This window comes from Canis lupus, chromosome 10, assembly GCF_003254725.2.
Source record: "Canis lupus dingo isolate Sandy chromosome 10, ASM325472v2, whole genome shotgun sequence".
Taxonomy (NCBI): domain Eukaryota; kingdom Metazoa; phylum Chordata; class Mammalia; order Carnivora; family Canidae; genus Canis; species Canis lupus.
The window spans coordinates 26,785,715-26,805,126 of NC_064252.1; the positions used below are offsets into that span (position 1 = coordinate 26,785,715).

Sequence of the window (19,412 nt, forward strand, 5' to 3'; positions counted from 1 at the left end):
TTGGATGAGAGGCGGAGGCGAGAGCTGCATCCCCCTCAAAGGCCAACTTCCATCTCCTGGAGAAACTTGGCAAAGAGGATTGGGGAAATCTGGAGGCTGAGTCAGACATTCCATGGACCTTCAGAATGCACCAGGAAGGCGATTCGGGAAATGGGCAAGGGCTGAGTACACCTCAAGCTGCCAAGTCTCAAAACCAAATCCACTGTGCCCTCCTTTCCTCTACCCACCCCAAGGCCATTCCACCATATTCACCGCCCAAGTGATCTTTCCATGACTCAGATATGACCATCCTTCTGCTCTGCTTGAAACTGTCCAACAGCTACTATCCCCACTCTCACCCAAGAGAACACAGGGAACACTCCCAGGGAATAGCCAAGTCCCGGAAGTTGGCATTCAAAACCCTTCTGACCTTTGTGATCCCTACTTCCCTCTGTTTCTTCACCCCCATCCTCTTCACTGTCACCTCCCACTGTACCACATTCACCCTAAACCCAGGCTTCATGGAGTCAGTCAATGGCAGTTCCCTGGTGACCTGTGCTGTCCCACCCTCATTACCCAACCAGTCCTCTTAGGCACAGCAAGCTCAAGCACCCCCTCCTCTGAGAGTTAGTCACTCCCTCCTTGGAGAGAACCAGCACCTTGCCCACACCTGTACCAAAGTACAGGTAGAATGGTCTCTCTCTCTCTCTCTCTCTAACATTTTATTTATTTATGAGAGACAGAGAGAGAGGTGCAGAGACGCAGGCAGAGGGAGAAGCAGGCTCCCTGAGGGAAGCCCGATGCAGGACTCAATCCCAGGACCCCGGGGGTCACGACCTGAGCCAAAGGCAGATGCTTAACCATTGAGCCCCCCAGGTGCCCCCCAGGTGCCCCCCAGGTGCCCCCCAGGTAGAATAGCCTTCTGTGTCTATTTGTTGACACAGCTGTCCTTTCCCAGGACTGTGTCTTCTCTGAATGACCAGCATCTGGCCAGGGCTGAGTTCCCAGTAAGCGCCAGTGAGTATGAAGTGGGGTTTCACCTGAAGTACCCATCGCGATAAAGTAAATGTTTAAATCATGGAGTCACACCACAGACCCTTTGATCCACCAATTCAATACTTGCATCTGAAGATTCTTCTCTTCCCCCCTTTCCCTTCTCCCTAGCTTTACTAATACTTTCGGATTAATTTTCCCTCCTAAAGGGAAGTAAAGGCAGGCTCGGGACAACCGTGTCTTTAGATGGTACAACGTCTCCCGTGGACTAGGAAGTCATAGGAGGGTGTGCCCCAGGGGGGAGAGCGCCTGGTCCCATCTCAGGGAGTTTTCTTTCCTTTCACACTTTAACTCTTTGAACCTTAGTGTAGATGGGGTTACGAATACCATTACCTTAAAAAAATTGTGGTAAGAATCAGGTGAAATACTCTCTGCAAAGCCTAGGGGTTTTTTTGTTGTTGTTGTTGTTGTTGTTGTTGTTTTTAAGCCTAGTTTTTGTAGTGCTAGTTGTTACTAGGCTTTTGAGATCCTAATAAAGTAGTATCTTACTGTCAAGACACCAACGAATTGTGATTTCAAGTGGCTAACAGAAGCGCTCAAGGTAACACCGCCCTTCAAAGTTTGTCTCTCTAAAAGGCCCACTCCCGCACCCCCGGCCCCTCAGGCCCACTCAAGACGACTAAGACTGAAGCCCCGCCTCCCCGGCCTCCAGCCACGCCCCCTTCCGCACAAGCTGTACGTTGTAGGGGTCTTTACCATTGATTGACGTTTGCATTCACCAATAAAAAGTGAAATCCCCGTCAACGTCCGGTGAGGGGGCAGGACTTCCTTGTTGTTGCTAAGACACTCTTGTTTCGCTCCTTGACAACCCTGGCGGGGGTGCGCTAGCTGCGGCCCCGGCTCCGGCCCCCGCGGGAGCAGGTGAGGCCCCGGGGCGCGGCGGGCAGCCGGGCGGGGAGGGCCGGCCCGAGTGGGGCCGAGAGGCGTCGCGGGGCGGGTGGGGCCTTGCCCACCGCGGAGGCCCCACCTCAGTCTCCCGCCTGCTGGTCCCCAGCCCCGGCTCCTCCCAACCCCCACCCTCCCATTTCGGAGACCGATTCGCCGTGGCGACTCCGCGGGCAGCTCCTTCCCCCACACACTCGAGGCCCCGGCCCGCCGCGCGGTGCCACAGCCTCCCTGACCCGAGCTCCCCACCCCACCCCACCCCCGCCGCGACCCCCACCCACCAGGACCTTGATTCCCCCAACGTTTCGCGAAATAATCCCCCCACTCCCGCGGCTGGATGGGTGGTCGCGCTCGTCTTGGCCCAGACTGCTTGACTTGGACAGTTGGTGACGTGCGGGGACTCCAGGCTGGTCATTTCCTTCTTTGGGCCTCAGTTTCCCCATCTGTAAACAGAAGTCGGATTGAATAATCTCTAAGGCCTCTTGGACTCTGACGTCCTAGAATGTGATTCTTGATCCAGCGATAGGCTTCCGTGAGCGTGTGCTGCCCACGGGAGTTACCGGGTGCAGTGAACAGAACTTGGCAGACCTGGTTTGGATGCCCAATTACAGGGCCTTAGCGAGCTACCTGACCTCCCTGGGCTCCAGGCTGAGGATGTATAAAATCAGGATGCGTTAGGCTATCTCCTTGGGGAATTCTGAGGGTAATAGGAATTGAAGTATGAGGAGTCCAGTCCAGGGGAGGTTTAGTATTTGTTACTTCACTTCCTTTGTCTCTTACTTCCTTGGTTCTTCTGGCTCTGAGAAGTGTCACCAGCTCCCTTAGTGTCAGCCGTCATTTCTTCATGTGACCCTTGAATCCAGGCCTCCTGCTCTGATCTTTCTTCTGGGCTTCCTTGGTTAGGGATGCTTCGGGGTGGGGGTGGGGGTGAGGGTAGGGTGTGATGTATTGCCGCGGTGGTTGGACTCAGTAGCTTCCGTTCTGTGCCTGACAATCCGTGATTTGGTAGTTACCTACTCCTGACAAGACACCTCCATTTGCATGTCTCACCAGCAACTTAAACTCAGTTCTAAAATCAATGGCCCACTTCTTTACCTGTCCATCTGTTCTGACTTGCCGTCTTTCTCAGTCACATGGCCACCGTGCCTCACTCTGCCATTGCCCATCCCACTCAGGCAGTTGTCAAGTTGCTTTGATTCTGCGTCCTCAAGGACCTCACGTCTCCATTCCTGAAGCTACCATCCTGGCTCAAGTCTTTAAGTCTTGAGTGCCTGTCACCTGAGCCAGGGCCGTAGCTTCCTGACTGGTGTCCCTACCTCCAGTTTTTTTCTGGGTTTACCCAGCCCACCAGAGTAGTTGCCTGAAAACAATGCAATGTCACCAAACCCCAAGAGACCTCCAAAGGGCTTCTCATTCCCCACAAGGTTAGGTATTAGAGCCCTTCTAATACTTCTATACTTCCGCAACCCAACCCCAGTATTTTTTCCCCAGGCTTTTTTCTCCTGTGTCAGGTTCTGTCCTCGAGCCAAATTTGACCACTGGACCTTCCCGAAAATGCTTTGAGCTTTCTGCTTTGATATCATTGTGTTTGTTCATCTCTCTACCCTGGTCTACTTGCCAGGATTCCCACTCAAATGCTGCTTATGCCACCAAGATGTGTCTGCTCTCCTCTCCTCTGCCCCTTCTAGAACTCCCCTCTTCCCTTTCTCTGCACCTGCCTTGTGGCATGTACTGCTTTCTGCCGTGAACCATGGTTAGTTCCTTGTATATGTGTGTTGGTCTCTCAGATTATAAGCTCCTTGAAAGCAGACACAGTCTCTTGCTTATAGTGGAGTCGTTGAAAAGGCATCATCTTCAAGGCCTATATACCTGAGGAAGTCTTAGCTCCTCCCATTTATTAGCCAGCTAGAAAGTCACTTTCCTTTTCTCAGCCACCGTGGTCATCAGAAAAGTAGGGATGATAGTGCCTGTCTAACAGAGTTATTGGGGAGGGAGGACAGTAAGTAAGATCCTGGATGTAGAACACCTATCCTGTTGCCTTGCTCAAGGTCAGTGTCCCATAAATAGTGGATGGATTTAATAGGTCTGCTCCTTTCCCAGGGAGCAAATGAAATATAATTTAATCACAATGTAGATATCTGTTGGGCTTTTGCCATGTGCCAGACACTGGTCTCTGTGCTCTGGGACATCTACAGGAGAATAGATAAGGTCTTTCAGCCTCAGGTGATTGTCTGGACTCAGCATGCTGCTAAGTCGTGACTGGTTGTGAGATGTCACCTGTAATTAGTAATTGTGAATGATAAAAATAATGAGTGCTAACTCCAATTTATTTCTGTAATAATGTCATTCGTAGTCCCTTACGTTCAAATCTGTTCTCTTGAGTGGGAAAGGGGGGGTGGGAAACTGCGTAATCCACTGTCTGTGGGAAGCATCTGTTCTTGTGTAGAGCTAATAGCTATGATGGTTTTGACTTTTTGCTATACTTTGCATATTGACAAAAATGTTTGGGATTTCATCCAGATTTGGGTATGTTGGTGAGAGGGTACCACGTGAGTCAGTATTGCTTATTGTATTAGGTTACGCATAAAGAAAATGTCTTGATCTCTTCATCTGTCTTCCTCCCTCCTCCAGCATAGTCTAAGGCACAGCAGAAGTGTTCAGTGGACCTCAGAAAATGAGAAAAAATAAGGGCAGTGTTAAAAACAACACCACCAGCACCAACCTCCTGTGTGTGTGTATGTATGCATGTGAGCGCACATGTGTGTGTGAAAGGTAACTGTCTTTTATTCCGCAACCATCTCCTCCTAACTCTTAAAACCTTCCTTTATAGTAGATGATGTGTTCAATTCTCTTGCTTAGCATAACTTAAAAATGCAATCCTGCGTTTGTTCCCCCCTTTCTAAACTGATCTATGAAATCCATAGATGAAATCCTTGTTGCCTCCTAACCTCACCACCATCTTGGATGAATGCTCCCAGGCCCTTAGATTTCTTTCTCCTTCCTTTGCCAGCTTTGCTCTGTGTTTGCCAGAAGGCAGAGGGTAGACGTGGCCAGCAAAGGCATGAGGATAACCAAGGTACACAAGTGTGGATCCCAGATATGGCTAGGCACACCTTAGACAGGTGGCTGGACTGGGATGCTGAGAATTGAAGCTATTTGCATTTCTGTCTGTCTCCGACTTGCTTGTGGCCGGGAAAAAGGCATAGAAGATAGAATGAGAAGAGTAGGTATGGGTTTGGATCCTGGCTCCGTCATGGCTGGCTGTGTTCCCTTTGGCCAGCCCCAAAACCTCTCTGAGCCCCAAGTGCCTTATCTGAGAACGAGAAGTGGATGCTGCCCTCACAGGTGGTTATGGGGAAAAATGAAACAATGAATGAAAACCCAGTGTACCTACACCACTAGCGCCGGCCACAGCTTGTTCTACAGAATTTTCTTGTGACTTTTGTCCATCCATGCTACTATTGTGGTTTGTAGAGTGACCACTCAGTAAGTATTGGTTTGTTTGGCTGAATGTTTAGATGTTTAGTTGAACTAGTATATGAAGAAAGAAGTTGCAGGTCCCCCTCCTACTGTACCAGCAACAAGAGCTGACATTTACCGTGAGGTAGTCTATGCTTCATCCCAATTTCCAGATGAGATGTGAATCTCACAGGAGCTGCCTGTGGAACCTGCACCCAACAACTGCCATGTCCTGCTCTGAGTGTGGCCTGCCATCTCTCAGATCCTGATGGTTACTGGGGGTACCCCGAACTCCGCAGGCCGGGAGTGTTCTGGGCATTGAGCGGCTGGGGGCACCCTCAGAGGACTAGCAGACACTTTGGGCCTCATTTCCCAGAATCCTTCATTTCTCCTCCCAACCCTCTCACATCCCCTAACCCCCTTAAGGATTCTTCCAAAGCAAAATAATACATGACAACTGAGGTCAGTGTCACAAAAGAACAGGGCACAGACAGCGAAGGGCCACTGGCTTTTTCAAGGCGATGACAGGAAGGGCCCTATCTGTGCCCCCTGTTGCCTAGGAGAAGCCTCTCAGCAGACACAGGCGAGGCTGTGTAAAGCACGCAGAGAGGCCCTCAGGCGTGGAGGAGAGCAAGGGACCAGAGAGAGGGCACGACTGCCACCAGCCTTGTGCACAAGGACATCTCGGGACTGGTACCCAGCAGATTCAAGGACCTTGGCCGTGGGCACACTTACATTATTAAAGGGCTCTCTTTTAGGCCTGATGCGACTTCTTTCTGGCCTGGAGCTGTCAGGCACACACGTTTGCACGGAAGATTGATAAGGTTATTAAAACCTCTGGGGCGGCTATTTTTGGTAGCGTTCTTCCAGCCGGGTTTTAAATTGCGGCTGGATGACTATAGCTGCACTATAATGATACGCATCATAAAAGATTCTCCTACCTTTCTGTATTTGGAAGCGCATCATCTTTAACTGTTCCTTTTTATTCCGCAAGTCTCTTCTCTTTTGGATCCCCAGAAGTATGGATAGTGGTTAGGAAAAGCCATTTGCAATCATGGTCCTTAATATAAACGTGGTTGAATGATGTTGATAAAGTCCTGGCTAACGGCAGGGCGGTAGTAAGAGCAGCGCAGTGAGAAAAGTGCACGGGACTTTGCAGTTTCCAAATACTTACATGCCTATAACTGATGCTCGACCCGGATCTCTAAGAACGAGAAGATGGGTTTATCCCATTTCACAGAGGTGGAAACCAAGGCTCAGGTTCAGTTACTTGCCCAAGACTACAAAGTAAGGAAGAGACCGGAATTCATTTTGCCTAGAGAACAGGCATTAAGCCTAAATACTCTGCTTCCTGGTTCCCCACTCACACCCGCCCCCCCCCCCCCCAATATATACCTGTCCCAGTGGCTTTTACCCCTTCATTCCTGAAGAATGACTTTGGTAACACCTCTGACCTCTGGAGTCCTGTTTCATTCAAGATTCCATACACTGAAGCAGAATCTGAGCAGCCGCAGCCCTGCGCTTCCTAAGGGCCTGCACGTGCACACTTGCCTCGATCCCCTCCCAGGCCACTCCAGGCCGGCACACGTGAGCCCTGAGAATAAATTGGATCAAATTGAAATATTTAGGTGGAAGAGGCCCCTGCAGCTGCTGAGGACTCAGTGTTCATCATTTTAAGCTGAAAATCTTGGGAAGTCAGCAAACCCTAAAGCCCTTTGCCTTTGGTCATTGCCATGGCCACCACCTCTGTGACACCTTGATAACGTGGAGAATGCAGCAAGCAAGTGGCCTTTGTGAAAGCCAGGAGGACAGTATGGAATTGGAGATGGGTCTTAACATTCATGAGCAAAGACCAAACAATTCACTGAATTTTGTGAACTAAGAAAGGAGGAGGAGGAAGTACAATGAGATGGTGCCTGGTCATTTGCCAGCTTCCACATAGAAACAGAAGTTGCTAATATCTGAGTGCTCCACGTGTCCAGAATTGATGAGATAAGAGGAGCCGTCTGTCCACTGGCAATCAGAAAATACCAGTGTTGCGTGGTGGCAGAGTTGGTGGCAGGCTTCCAGCCTTGTTCGATGGAGCCCACCAAATGGGGTGGCGCAGAAGGCTTCCAAGACATCAGAGAGTGGGCGAAAATTGAGAGCATGGCCCAGAAGAACATAGAAAGCTCAGCACTTGGCCACACAAGGGCGGAGTTCACGTTAGAACATGGTCACCAACTAGTCAGACATCAAATGTGCTGGGGTCACAGGAACCATGCTGGTGGTGGCTCCTGTGTGTTGGCACTGTGAGGAGGGCCCACCCAGAGTCAAAGCGCAGGTCTGCAGCTCACTAGCAAGACTTGAGGCTGACCAAGTAGCAGCTTCAGGCCTCCATTTGTACAGGCCTCCCCCATGGGGTCACTGCAGTAGTGGAGCGCTAGGGACTGGACAGCTAGCAGGTGTCACCTGTCATCACTGCCCGTGAATTACTCTGCTAGTATCTTCCAGCTTTGGTGACTGTGCCATGAAAACAAACCTAATTGGAAATGTGAGACATACTGGAGCAACATTACCGGGTTGTATTTGTCCAGCATAGATGGTTAAACGGGGCTGACTGCACGGTGGTTTGTACGCATTCTTCTGAGGTGAAGAAGTCTTTGAGTTCTAGGATAAATTGAATTGTAGAATAAAGAAAAACACCAGGATTTCTAGCAATGCTCCCAGACATTTAGGATCTAGGCTCATCTCTTTAGGAAAAGTCCCATCTGTTATTACATAACTAGATCTGGAAAGAAAAGAATCCAAACATATGTATTAGGCTTTATAACTTTCTGTTCATATGCACACACATTGTCTCATGTATGTAGCCACGTGCTGGGCACTGTGTTAGGCGCTTTACATACAGTGTCTCATCTGATCTCTTCCAGCCCCAAGAGAGATGTGACCACCCCCGTGTTACTGATGAGGCATCTGAGGCCCAAGGCCACGTGGCTGGTGAACAGTAGAACCAGCACAGACACCCAGGCCTTATACCTTCTGGACCAGCCAGACAGGACAGGGAGGCCTGAGCTGGGACCCTGGCCTGCCCAGGAGGACCAGAGCTGCTTCCATTCCTTCCTCAGATCGGGGACCTGTGGAAGGAGGCACCTGCTTGTCCATAAGCCCAGGATTGTCGCTCTTGACCTTGACATTTAACTTTCTCACCACGTGTGCTAGGAAATAAGGACCAGGTACATTAGAGCGCCTGGAGAGTTGCTGCACTTGGTACTTGCGAGCTCAAGGCTCCATCCTCGGCCTGGCCTGCAGTCAGTATTTGTCTTGATAATGACAGTGTGGGCTTATAGCAGCATACCAGTGTGTTCTTAACCACCGGGTCCCAGCAGCTCGTGTTGACTCATCCTCCTGTCTGCAGACTTGCTGGCCATTTGGAAAAGGATGTGGAGGAGTTAAGACGGGGAGGTGTCACATTGTCGGTGAGACATTTCTAATTTGTGATGTATGGGTTTAAAGCCAACTCTTTCTCCTGGTTTTTCCTGTTTTCTACAGCACCCCTTGAGGAAAGACATTTTCTGCTCCCACCCAGTTGGCAGGGCCTGCTTCCCGAATCTCCCAGCCGTGTCGTAACTGCCAGTGCCAGCACCTCCTGAGAGCCCCACTCCCTCCTTCCAGGGGTCACAGTGGAAGGATCATGGGAGAGACAGAAGGGAAGAAAGAGGAGGCTGATTATAAGCGACTGCAGACCTTCCCTTTGGTCAGGGTAAGCCCCAGGGGAGGGCGGCAGGGCCACACAGCCTTGGAGTGAGGCAAGGAGCTGGTTTCCCACATGACAGCGGAAGAAGAAAGGCAAGGGCTCCGTGGGCTCCAATCTAGAGGTCAACAGCGCTTCATTCCGTCATCCATTCATTCATTCAACAAATCTTTACTTAGGCCACCTACCACGCGTTGGGCACTGTTCTAGGCACTGTGGATGTAGCCGGGAACAAGACCGAGCCTAGGCCATGTGAAAGAGAGGCTTAAGGAACATAATTCCAGTCCTTAGTGCTTTAAAGAAAAATAAAGCAGGTGTATGGGGCTAGAGAGTAGAGGTTAGCTTCTGGAAAGAGTTCTCTGATCAGAGACGTGAATAAAGTTGGGGAGATAGCCTTGCAGATGTCTGCGGAAAAACATTCCAAGCAGGAGAAACGGCGAGCACAGAAAACCCAAGTTGGGAGTGAGCTCTGTGTTTTGGAGGAACAGAAAGAAGGCCGGTGGCTGGATCAGAGTGCTGAGATGGGTGGCAGGACATGAGGGCCAGAGTGATAGCAGGCCAGACCTCACAGGTGCGCCAGCCACTGTGACAGATGTGGTGAGGAGCATGGATTCTATCTTGAGTTCAAAGGTGAACAGTGGATGTTTTATTTATTTATTTTTTAAAAGATTTTATTTATTCATGAGAGACACAGGGAGAGAGAGAGGCAGAGACATAGGCAGAGGGAGAAGCAGGCTCCATGCAGGGAGCCTGACGTGGGACTCAATCCCGGGTCTCCAGGATCATGCCCTGGGCTGAAGGCGGCACTAAACCACTGAGCCACCCGGGCTGCCCACAGTGGTTGTTTTAAACAGAGGAGTAATGTGATCCGTTTGGTTTTTAAAAGATCACTCCAGCTGTTGTAAGGAGAATGGGTTTTAGGGGACCAGAGTGGAAGGGGGGAGACCAATGAGGATGCTACTGCAGGGGCCCAGAGAGATGAGGGGGTGACTGGGTCGAGGTCATGGAGTAGAGGTGGACATGGTCACAGTCAGGTCGAGGCAGTAGAACTCACTGGCGCATTGGGAGCCGAGTACGGGGGCCCGCGATAGTCAAGCTAACTCCCGAGCTTAGATGAGAAATTGGTGTCAATTACAAGAGTAGGAAGATGGAGGAAGAGTAGGTTTGTGGGGAAAATCGAGTTCTCTTTTAAACATCTTAGTGAGCTTGTCAAGTAGACAGCTGGACATAGGAGTCTGGAGCCAAAAAAAAAAAAAAAAGTTATAGCTGGGAATGAAAATGTGGGAACCCTCCCCATGTAGAAGATACACAAATCCACAGGACAGGGTGGGATCTCCTAGAGGCGAGATTGCTGGGGAAGAGAGGGGGTGGAGACGAAGCCCAGGATCCTCCCGCAGTCAGGAGGAGGAGGGGGATCCAGCGTAGTGGATGAGAGAACAGCCAGAGGCAGGAAAAACCAGGACCGTCAAGAGCAGCCAAGCTGTCTCTTCACACTTTTGAGGTGAGATCCAGCTGTGCTCTGGGGCCGCTTATAAGCTATTTCTGTAACCGGCATCCCCTCCTGCCTGGGCCAGCCTCCTTCCCCATATCTGCTGGCTGGAATGTGATGCTGATGAAGCTTCATGCCCTCGCAGAGGGGCCTGGGCATTAGAGCCCGCTTGCTTCTACTGGATTCCGTGCCCTCTGCCCCCCAGCCACACACCCCGAGTCAGGATATGGGTCACCTCTCTGGGCTCTGCCCAGGGCTATGCCAGGGCAGCTACCCAGTGTCCATGCCTTAAGCTTGGGACAGAGAGGCCAGCCCAGAAAGCCAGGTCACGGGCTAAGCCTCTCTCTGTTTGTCCCCCTGCCCTGTCTCTAGCATTCGGACATGCCAGAGGAGATGCGAGTGGAGACCATGGAGCTATGTGTCACGGCCTGTGAGAAATTCTCCAACAACAACGAGGTATTGCCATCGGTACAGGCGGCCTCTTGTGCCTTTGGTGACCCCCGTGGGTGAATCAAGTGGCCCCAGTCCGCACATCCAGCTCCAGAGAGTTTTACTGGGACCTGGCTAGCACCTTTGGAAGCATTGAAAGCCCAAGGAAGGCCGGCAAGGGAAGAGGCTGGTGCTGTCTCCAGGCACTGGTCTGCTGGTTATGCCCAGCCCCAGAGGGCTCTCCGTAATGCCCTGCCTGGGGTCCCCGTCTCAGAAGGCCTGCTGAATAGGGTACCTTTCCCCTTGGCTCTATCCCAGTGGAGAACAGCGCCTGGCCAGGCATTCATTCATGTATCCATTCATCCATTCAGACAAGATGTGAGACACCATCTCTCATGCCAGTCACTGTTCTGGGTGCTGGGGGTATGGCCAGTCGGCATTGACGCAGGAACACCCTTCATCAATCTGGGGATGAGTGAGAAAGTATCATGGCAGCTAGTGGGGAGGCAGCCCCTGGCCCATGAGAGCTCGGGCCTCAAGCCAGCCAGGCCCAGGTTCACGTGCTGTCCACAGCCTTCCGAGCTCTTTAACCTTGGACAAACCCCTTCTCGTCTCTGAGCCCCGGTGTCCTGGTCTGTAACGGGGAGTCAGACGCTGCATCCTCCCCGGGCACTCGTGAGGATGTGTGCCAAGGTGGGGCGGGCACCGTGCTGGTGCTAGCATGCACCTGAGCGTGGGACTGCCCCCCCAAGGCGGGCTCCTCTGCCCTTCCCTAGACATCGTGCCAGAAGAAGCTTCTTGAAAGAACCAGCACAGGAAGGAGTGGGAGCTGTTGCCATAACTGAGGGAAGGAGTCCGCCTTCTCTTCTCAGAGCCCCTAAACCCATTAGGGAAAAGCCCTTCTGTGCCCCAAAGGGAAAGCCGACATCTCTAAGTGAGGATGGTCGTGAGGATGGTCGCATACAATCTGCAAGGTCCTCTTAGGCTCTCAGGTTGTCAGGGACAACCCGCCCCGAGCACAGCCTGGCTGTGCTGACACCAAAAACAAGCCGTAAGGGGCAGAGCCAGAGCTCAGACCCAGAGCTTTGTCTGCAGACCCGTATCTGCTTCCCCGCCCTCACCACTGTCTTCCTGACTGGTGGGGTCATATCTGTTCTTCTCTCCCTGTGTTATAGCCCCTGGCAGGGGCGGGGGGGTGGGCAGCCAGGGTGGAAACCCTTCCTGCAGGTTCCAGAGCAGAACAGCAGCAGGGCCACAGGCTCCTCTCTTGCCAAGACTTCTGCTTCCCAGAGAGGAGGTTGACTTGTGCCCCCTCCTACCCCCTGACGAGTGTCCTCTCCATTCCAGAGCGCTGCCAAGATGATCAAGGAGACCATGGACAAGAAGTTCGGCTCCTCCTGGCACGTGGTCATCGGCGAGGGCTTTGGGTTTGAGATCACACATGAGGTGAAGAACCTCCTCTACTTGTACTTCGGGGGGACCCTGGCTGTGTGTGTCTGGAAGTGCTCCTGACACTGTCCCCAGCCCTGCCCCGTTCCCTGCAGGGCCTCTTCCCGCCATCTATCAGGGGACGGGGAGCAGCCCCGGGCAGGTCCTGGTTTTTCAAAGGAAAGTCTGGGGTCTTTCCTTTCACCCTTTCATACCTGTGTGTGAGCGTGTGGACATCTTTCCCCAGGCTCCCAGCGTGTGAAGGGGAGGGCAGGCTGTGGTCTCGATGCAGGGGAGGGTGGGAAATGTGACAGGGTAGGAGGGCGGGGAGCTGGAGCTTTTGTCACAAGGACATGCCAGCCCCACCTTGCTTGGGGGCTGCCCTCCCCTTGCCTCCCCGGAGCCCCCAGCCCTCCAACCCCCAGCACTGCTGGCAGGTGTTCGCTGTCCTTGTCTTTAGTGGCCATACGCAGGATGGCCCCAGGAGGAGCCTGTCCTCTCAAGGAGGCAGCTTCTCCCCTTGTCCTCTGGAGAAGTGGTGACCACCCAGAAGCCCCTTCCCAATCTGACCCCAGGCTGAACAAACCACTGCATCTCATTGGACCAATAGCTCCAGAGTCCCCGGCTTTGGCATGAGGAACAAGCAGCCTGTCCCTCTTCCTCCCCTCCCTTCCCAGCCGCCAGGCCGTGAACCTTTTGTACCGCCTCCACCCATGCACTTGGTAACCCGTGGCAGAGGGTGTGGGTGTCACTGAGCCTCCGGCGAGGCTCCCGGGCCAGGAGTGCACTCACCATGAGGCCTGTTTCGGCAGGGAATCCTGGCCTGCCAGCTACTTCTCATCAGGGACCGCATGCTAATTTGTACTTCTTATCTCTGCTGGGTTTTCTATATTCTTTTTTGAGCGTGGGGAGAAGGGTTTTAGTAGAAGGGTGAATCCTATTTTACACAGCGGTCTTATTTATATAAATGTCTTGGTTTTTACAATTAAAGTGACCAAAAATGGACCTTGACCTATAGCCTCCTGAGGTTTGGGGAGGTTGGGCTCGGGATTCTCAGGCTGTGGTGGGTCCTAGGAGCCCAGAGAGTCTTCTGGCTATATAGGGAGGCTACTAGAACGTTGTCGGGCACAACACCGATCACCCCAGCCCTGCCCCCTCACTATCACGGCCCAGCTGGGGGGCGGGCTGCATGCCGTTGCTGGGGACACAGGGACACTGATTGAGACACCCTCCATGGCCAGACTGAGCCGCCCTGAAGACATTTTCAGTGTAACATCATGAAGTCATAACTGTTGAGTGGCAGGCCCCAGGCACAGGGACACAGAGATGGGAAAGCGCAGACCCTGCCCTCGGTGAGCTCACCAGAGGAAATAGTCCGGAGCAACACCTGAACCCAGTTGTTTCAACAGGACAGGGAAAGGGATGCAACCAAAGATGAGCCAGGGCCAGCCAGGAAGAGGAAGGATCGCCTCCGCACCCAGCGCAGGGACGGAGGGTGTGAGGGGCCTCTGGAGGCTGAGGGCTTTCCTGGCACGGGGGTGGGCTGCCCCAGGCCCAATGCAGAAGGGATTTGAGGATGAGGGGGGCACACTGTGGGACTGTGAAGCCCCCTCGGCTCGGGGCTGGCCCCTGAATTCAGGTCTCAGACCCTCAGATGCTGGCCTGCAAGGGGCTGGGGCAGTCTGCCCTTCGCAGCCTTCAGGGCCCCCGGGGATGGCCCACCGAGGACACTCAGGCCTGGGAGTCTCGGCCCCCGGGCCAGGAGTGCACTCACCACGAGGCCTGTGCCCAGGCCGAGTCCAGCTGTAACAGATCTGTCGTTGCACGGGCCGGATGGTGTGGCTTCGGGTGGCTCAGGTTTGCTTACACAGGCCGGCGCGGCCGGGCAGGGAGATGGGTGCTGGTGGGTCACCCGTGCACGAAGCGCTCACTGACTTGGTGCCATGCGGGATCCTGACCTGAGTGCAGTGGGACAGCAAGGACTAGCAGTCGGAGTCCCCCCACAGGCTGACCCCAGGCTGGAGAGATGGGGGGTGCACCAACAGGACCCCCAAGAAGGGGGCGCCGGGGCCTGGAATAGCTGTGGTTTATTAGCCGCCCGCTTTGCGTCTGTTCTCTCCTTTCATCTGCCACCCGTGGCTGCCAAAAAGGGAGGCTGGCTCAGCCTGCAACCGAGGTGGCGGGGGCAGCATTTGGGAGCGTGGGCTCTGAGGTCCACCGATCTGGCTCAGGCCCGGCCCTGTGCTCCCTAACCTCTCTGTGCCTCGGTTGCTTTGTCTGCAGAATTAGGGCTAGAAAGCACCCTCCCGAGGCTGCTGAGAGCCTCAGGCCGGCATCTGGGGCAGGTGACGCCAAGGGGTACGTGCTGTTACTGTCTTGATGTGCGCCTTTGAGCCTGCTACTTCTCTTCCCGCCTGATACCCGGTCCTGAGGATGGGGTGGAGGTTCAGCGACGTGGGGCTGGTAAGGGGCTGGCCCTCGCAGGCATGTGCTACAGTGGAGCTCCCCGGGTCCAGGCAGTGGACGCCCCCCCCACCTGCCGCCCCATTCCTGCTCCCATCTAGGGTACTGTCCCTGTTGGGCGGGGTCAGGTGACCGAGCACCGTGGCAGCAGTGTTGCCCAGGGATTTCGTCCTTCTGCTCCCTGAGACCGGGGCTGGCCACGCTCACCCGGACCTTCCTCCCACGGCCGTCCCCGCTCCTGGCCGGTGGTTCAACAAGCATTCACTGACAAGAGCGGAAGAGGAGGGGCGTGATGAAGAACACCTGCCCTCGGCAGCGAGCGGCTCGAGGTCTGTCGAGGGCAGACCCAGGAACAGAAAAGCAAGAGGCATTTAAACCATCCGAGAGGAGGAGAGAGGACAAGGGTCAAGGAAGTACAGGGTTCAGAAGAGGGAGCGGCTCACTGCCCAGGGCACGGCGGGTGGGGGGGAAGCCTCACAGAGGAAGGCCAGGGTGTCCTCGGGGCCCGGGGACACTGCCGAGGTTCCAGGACGGGGAGCAGTTGGGCCGGAGTTGACCAAAGGGCAAGGTCAGGGCTTCGCTGGGCAGGAGGAGGAAGACCCTGCCGTCCGCTGAGTGCATCCCACCTGGCGGGCACTGGTTCCGTCCCTCATCCCTCGAGACCACGACGTCCTGCGTCCTCAGCAGCCCCCCCAGGCGGTAGACACTGTCCCCGGTTATGAGTGAGGGCTGGGAAGTGGCGAGCCAGGACCTGCAGCTGGGCGCGTGGGCCCGGGCCTCCTCACTGCCTCTGCTCGGACCAGGCAGCCGGGCACCAACCTGGTGGAAGGGGGGCCACAGCCACGGCTCGCCCGCCCGCACCTGGTCCCCCTGCCAGGCCCAGCCAGGCGCAGCCTTGTTCACAGGCCGGGTCACCCGCCCCACGCCACGGGGCTCCGTAGCTCGGCCTGGGAGAGCGGGAGGTCAGACTGAGCAATCCGGAGTGGGGGGCCGGGGGAGCCAGCAGGCACTGGGCAGTCATTGTGAGGAGGCGAGGGGGAGGCCCCCAGCTGCAGCGGGCATGCCACGCTGGGCACGCCGCCTTTGAAGCGCTCGGGGTGGCCTGTGGAGAAATCCGCTGAATGTTTAATGCCATCTTAGAAGGGAGGCCGAGAAGCTCCAGGATCCCACTTAACCTACTTCCTGCCTCTCTGGAGAACAGGCAGGCAGGAGGGTGGCCCCTTAGGTTGTGGGGTCCCAGCGTAAACCAGTGCCCCCCCCCCCAGCAGGAGGGACTGAGCTGTGAAGCTCCCAGCTCCTAGACGGTAGGACAAGGACAAGGACTCTACAACAATTCCGCCCTGCAGACCCTCCCCGGTTTGGGAGGGGGATTGTGAAAGTTTAGCCACAACTCCCCACCCTGTTCTATTTTCCTTTTGTTCTCTCATCTCATATTTAAAGCAACCACCTCCCACTGCCAGCTGCTATCTTCAATCCTTAGAAAGGCCCAGTGGGGGGGTGGCGGGGGGGTAAAGAGAGCACTGGAGGCAGAAGAGCTGAATTAGTGTTAATAATGTTCCCAAACTACCAAGCGTGCCAGGCACTTGGCTGAGCATTTTCTGGACTCTGGCTCACTCTGAGGAGGTACCATCCGCGTCCCCCCCCCCCCTTTTCACACGGGGCATCAAGACACAGGGAGGTAAAGCTCCGGGTCACACAGGGCTGGGGAGGCAGAGCTGGGGTTTCCATAGGCCTGGGACATCAGAGCCCTGGCACCTAAACCTCTCCAGCCCCCCTGCCCTGCTTCCTTTCCAGGAGACTGTGGGGCACTAGAGAGATGCTGGCCATGGACATGGGAGTGCTTTCAAGTGAGAGGGGCCAATCCAGGATTTGGGCCAGGGCCAGCGTGGGGTGCCATCCTGCACCCTTGGGCCTCCTAGCCCCGGTACTCTTCAGCCCACAGTGCTAGAGCGTGAACAGCAGGGTGACCACGCAAGCTCGTGCATACACTTCCAGTGACCAGGACCTCAAAAAGCTGGACTAGACCACCCCCCCACTTCCACCAAGCCAGGGAAAACAGTCTCAGTGAGGCCTTCACAGTCACCTAAGCCCTCCTTAAGCCCAGTCCGTACTCCAGCCTTAAAATGGCCTAGTGAAGTGGGGGGTGCCCACCACCACCAGCGGTGGGGAGATGGCTTCACAGAGAACTGGTGACATGCCAGCGGTGGGGTCTGGTCTTGGGCTCAGGTTTCTCTACTGCTCACCAACAGCCTCGAGACATGGTGAAAGTGACAGCTCTGGGCAGCCCGGGTGGCTCAGCGGTTTAGCGCTGCCTTCGGCCCAGGGCATGATCCTGGAGACCCGGGACCGAATCCCACGTCGGGCTCCCTGCATGGAGCCTACTTGTTCCTCTGCCTGTCTCTGCCTCCCTCTCTCTCTATGTCTCAAACAAATAAATAAAATCTTTAAAAAAAAAGTGACAGCTCCTCTGGGACACCTTCCCCACTGCACCCTCGGGACCCCCCCTTCTAGATTCTGACTTTGTGTCCCTGGTGTGCCATATCATCTGTCATGGTATCTACACCTGCTACATTTTAGTGACTTGATGGCAGGGACTATGTCTTCTCTCTCTAGCACAGGGCCTAATATGTATTGAAGATGCATCATGAGGAGTGAGGAAGTGAAAGGATGGATGGATGGATGGATGGATGGATGGATGGATGGATGGATGGATCGGTGATGGTAGGATAGGTGAATGGGTGATAAGTGGTGATTGGGGATGGGTGGATGGATGGATGGATGGATGGGATGGATGGACAGATGGGTGGACAGATGGGTGGATGGGTGATGATTGGATAGGTGAATAGGAGATAAGTGGTGATTGGGGATGGGTGATGGAGGATGAGTGGATGGGATGGATGGACAGATGGGTGGGTGGACAGATGGATGGGTGATAGTTGAATAAGTGAATGGTGGGTGATAAGTGTGGTGATAATGGACGGGTGGATGGAGGACGGGTGGATGGGTGATGGGTGGGTGGTGGGTGAGTAGAAAAGTCCCAGGAAACTTAGAGCAACAGGCACATGAAGCAGGTATATCAGCGATGACTGAGTCAGGGACTGAGCCTTGTCCCTTGAATTCTGATACCCTCTGCCAGGTTCCCAGGCCCCTCACAGAAGGCCTAGGGTTTGTTTGGGACTCACAAAGTCACCCCCCCTTTGGCCTGGTTCCCAAGAAACACGTAAAATCCAGAAGCAGTATGAGTGGATTCCCACGAGTGGGAGAGCATTACAAAGCAGGAAGAGGATGCTGGGTTTGCAATCAGACCTGAAAATCAGTGCCAGCTCCACCACCTGCCAGCTGCATGGCCTCGAGTGAGTCCCTTCGTCTCCTGAGCCCCATTCTCCTCATGTGTAAAATGGTGAGATGTCGTTGTCCTTCTAGCCCAGAGGTCACTGGGAGGATTGAGGTTATAGAGCAGCAATTGAAAGGAGGTCACGAGTTAGCTGCTATTATCAAAGCCTCTGCCAGAGGATTGCCATTGGCAAGTGCAAGGTCAACTGGGCTCCTACACCCTGGGTTGGCCTTTGAGACCATATTCAGCCTCACTTCCTGTCCTCGTGGTCTTTCCAGTCATCGCTCAACAAATATTTGATGAGCTCCGGGGGAGGAAATGGGCACCTGCTGTGGGGGACGCAGATTCTAGAGGGGCTTCCTAGAGAAGCCCGTGCAGGAGAGCCGTGGTGAAGTCAGTGGATGTTCAGGAGACGTGTGTTCCCAGCCCTGGAAAGCTTCACCCAAGCCTTCCTAATCGCCCTGGTGGGGGCAGAGTGTCCCCCTTGAGCCCTCATAGTCCTGAGCAGTTGCAGGAGCCAATGCGCTTTGGATTATGTATCGCCTGACCGAGCGTACACAAGAGTGTGTACACAGCTGGTGCTCAATAAATGCTTAAGTGAATGCCCTTACCCATGTTTCCACTTGTGAAATCTTTCAGCATGTTCTTTATGCCGGTTCAGATGGGGCCGGGGACACAGGATGGTGTGACGTGCTCGCCCCCTTCAGGAGCCTGCAGTTAGGTGGACATGAGAGCCGCAGGGACAGCTCCAGGTGCAAAGTGCCTGGAGTGCCAGGGAGTGCCCAGGAGGGACGCAAAGCCCAGAGGAGGGACGTTTGAGCCCAACCTTGAACTGGACTGGGTGTGGGGTTCAACACGCGGGGAAGGGGAGCACGTGCATGAGCACTACCGGCACAGCTGGGGGGAGTGGGGCACGGAGCATGGGGGAGGGGAGCGGGCCATGAGAGGGGCCAGGCCTGTGGGCCTGAAAGGTCAGGCTGGGGGTGCGAGGAAGGCCACCAGGAGACAGGGAGGGAAGTGGGGCAGGCGACGGTGCGACAACCCATCAGATGCTGGGATGGCGGTGTGGGGAGGCGGAGCTCAGTCTTTAAAGGGTGGTCCTCACTCTCCCCCACCACCCCCAGCTTGGGCCCCATGGGGCTGGAAGGGGCAGCACCACC

General features: G+C 54.5%; 1 protein-coding gene and 1 long non-coding RNA gene across 7 annotated transcripts; one reads left to right on the forward strand and one right to left on the reverse strand.

The window, feature by feature from the left end:
• Positions 1-1,766: 1,766 nt before the first annotated feature.
• Positions 1,767-18,862, forward strand: DNAL4 (dynein axonemal light chain 4). Of its 4 annotated transcripts, XR_007413447.1 has the most exons (6): positions 1,767-1,893; positions 8,908-9,118; positions 10,971-11,054; positions 12,375-12,473; positions 14,739-14,918; positions 15,020-18,862. XR_007413447.1 is itself a non-coding variant. In XM_025459677.3 (5 exons), exons 2-5 carry the CDS (start codon positions 9,050-9,052, stop codon positions 15,101-15,103), a joined length of 336 nt encoding a protein of 111 aa, XP_025315462.1. In that variant the 5' UTR covers positions 1,767-1,893; positions 8,908-9,049; the 3' UTR covers positions 15,104-18,862. The 4 variants fall into 4 exon arrangements, 3 of the variants coding, with proteins under 3 accessions (XP_025315462.1, XP_025315469.1, XP_025315478.1); XM_025459677.3 differs by lacking the exon at positions 14,739-14,918; XM_025459684.2 differs by lacking the exons at positions 14,739-14,918; positions 15,020-18,862 and adding an exon at positions 13,133-13,466.
• Positions 3,834-12,752, reverse strand: LOC112667724 (uncharacterized). 3 transcript variants are annotated; one of them, XR_004803304.2, is made up of 6 exons: positions 12,671-12,752; positions 7,935-8,025; positions 6,772-6,970; positions 6,551-6,656; positions 6,318-6,436; positions 3,837-4,583 (listed from the first exon to the last, which is right to left on the reverse strand). It is a non-coding gene; the product is annotated as an uncharacterized LOC112667724 (long non-coding RNA). The 3 variants fall into 3 exon arrangements; XR_007413448.1 differs by having other exon boundaries at positions 3,834-4,583; positions 6,318-6,656; positions 7,935-8,146; XR_003141271.3 differs by having other exon boundaries at positions 6,318-6,656.
• Positions 18,863-19,412: the final 550 nt, after the last annotated feature.

Coding starts and splice junctions, on each gene's coding strand:
- DNAL4 (XM_025459677.3), top strand. CDS start 9,050: ATGGGAGAGACAGAAGGGAAGAAAGAGGAGGCTGATTATAAGCGACTG. Junction 9,119..10,970: donor AGACCTTCCCTTTGGTCAGG/GTAAGCCCCAGG, acceptor CCCTGTCTCTAG/CATTCGGACATGCCAGAGGA. Junction 11,055..12,374: donor AATTCTCCAACAACAACGAG/GTATTGCCATCG, acceptor TCTCCATTCCAG/AGCGCTGCCAAGATGATCAA.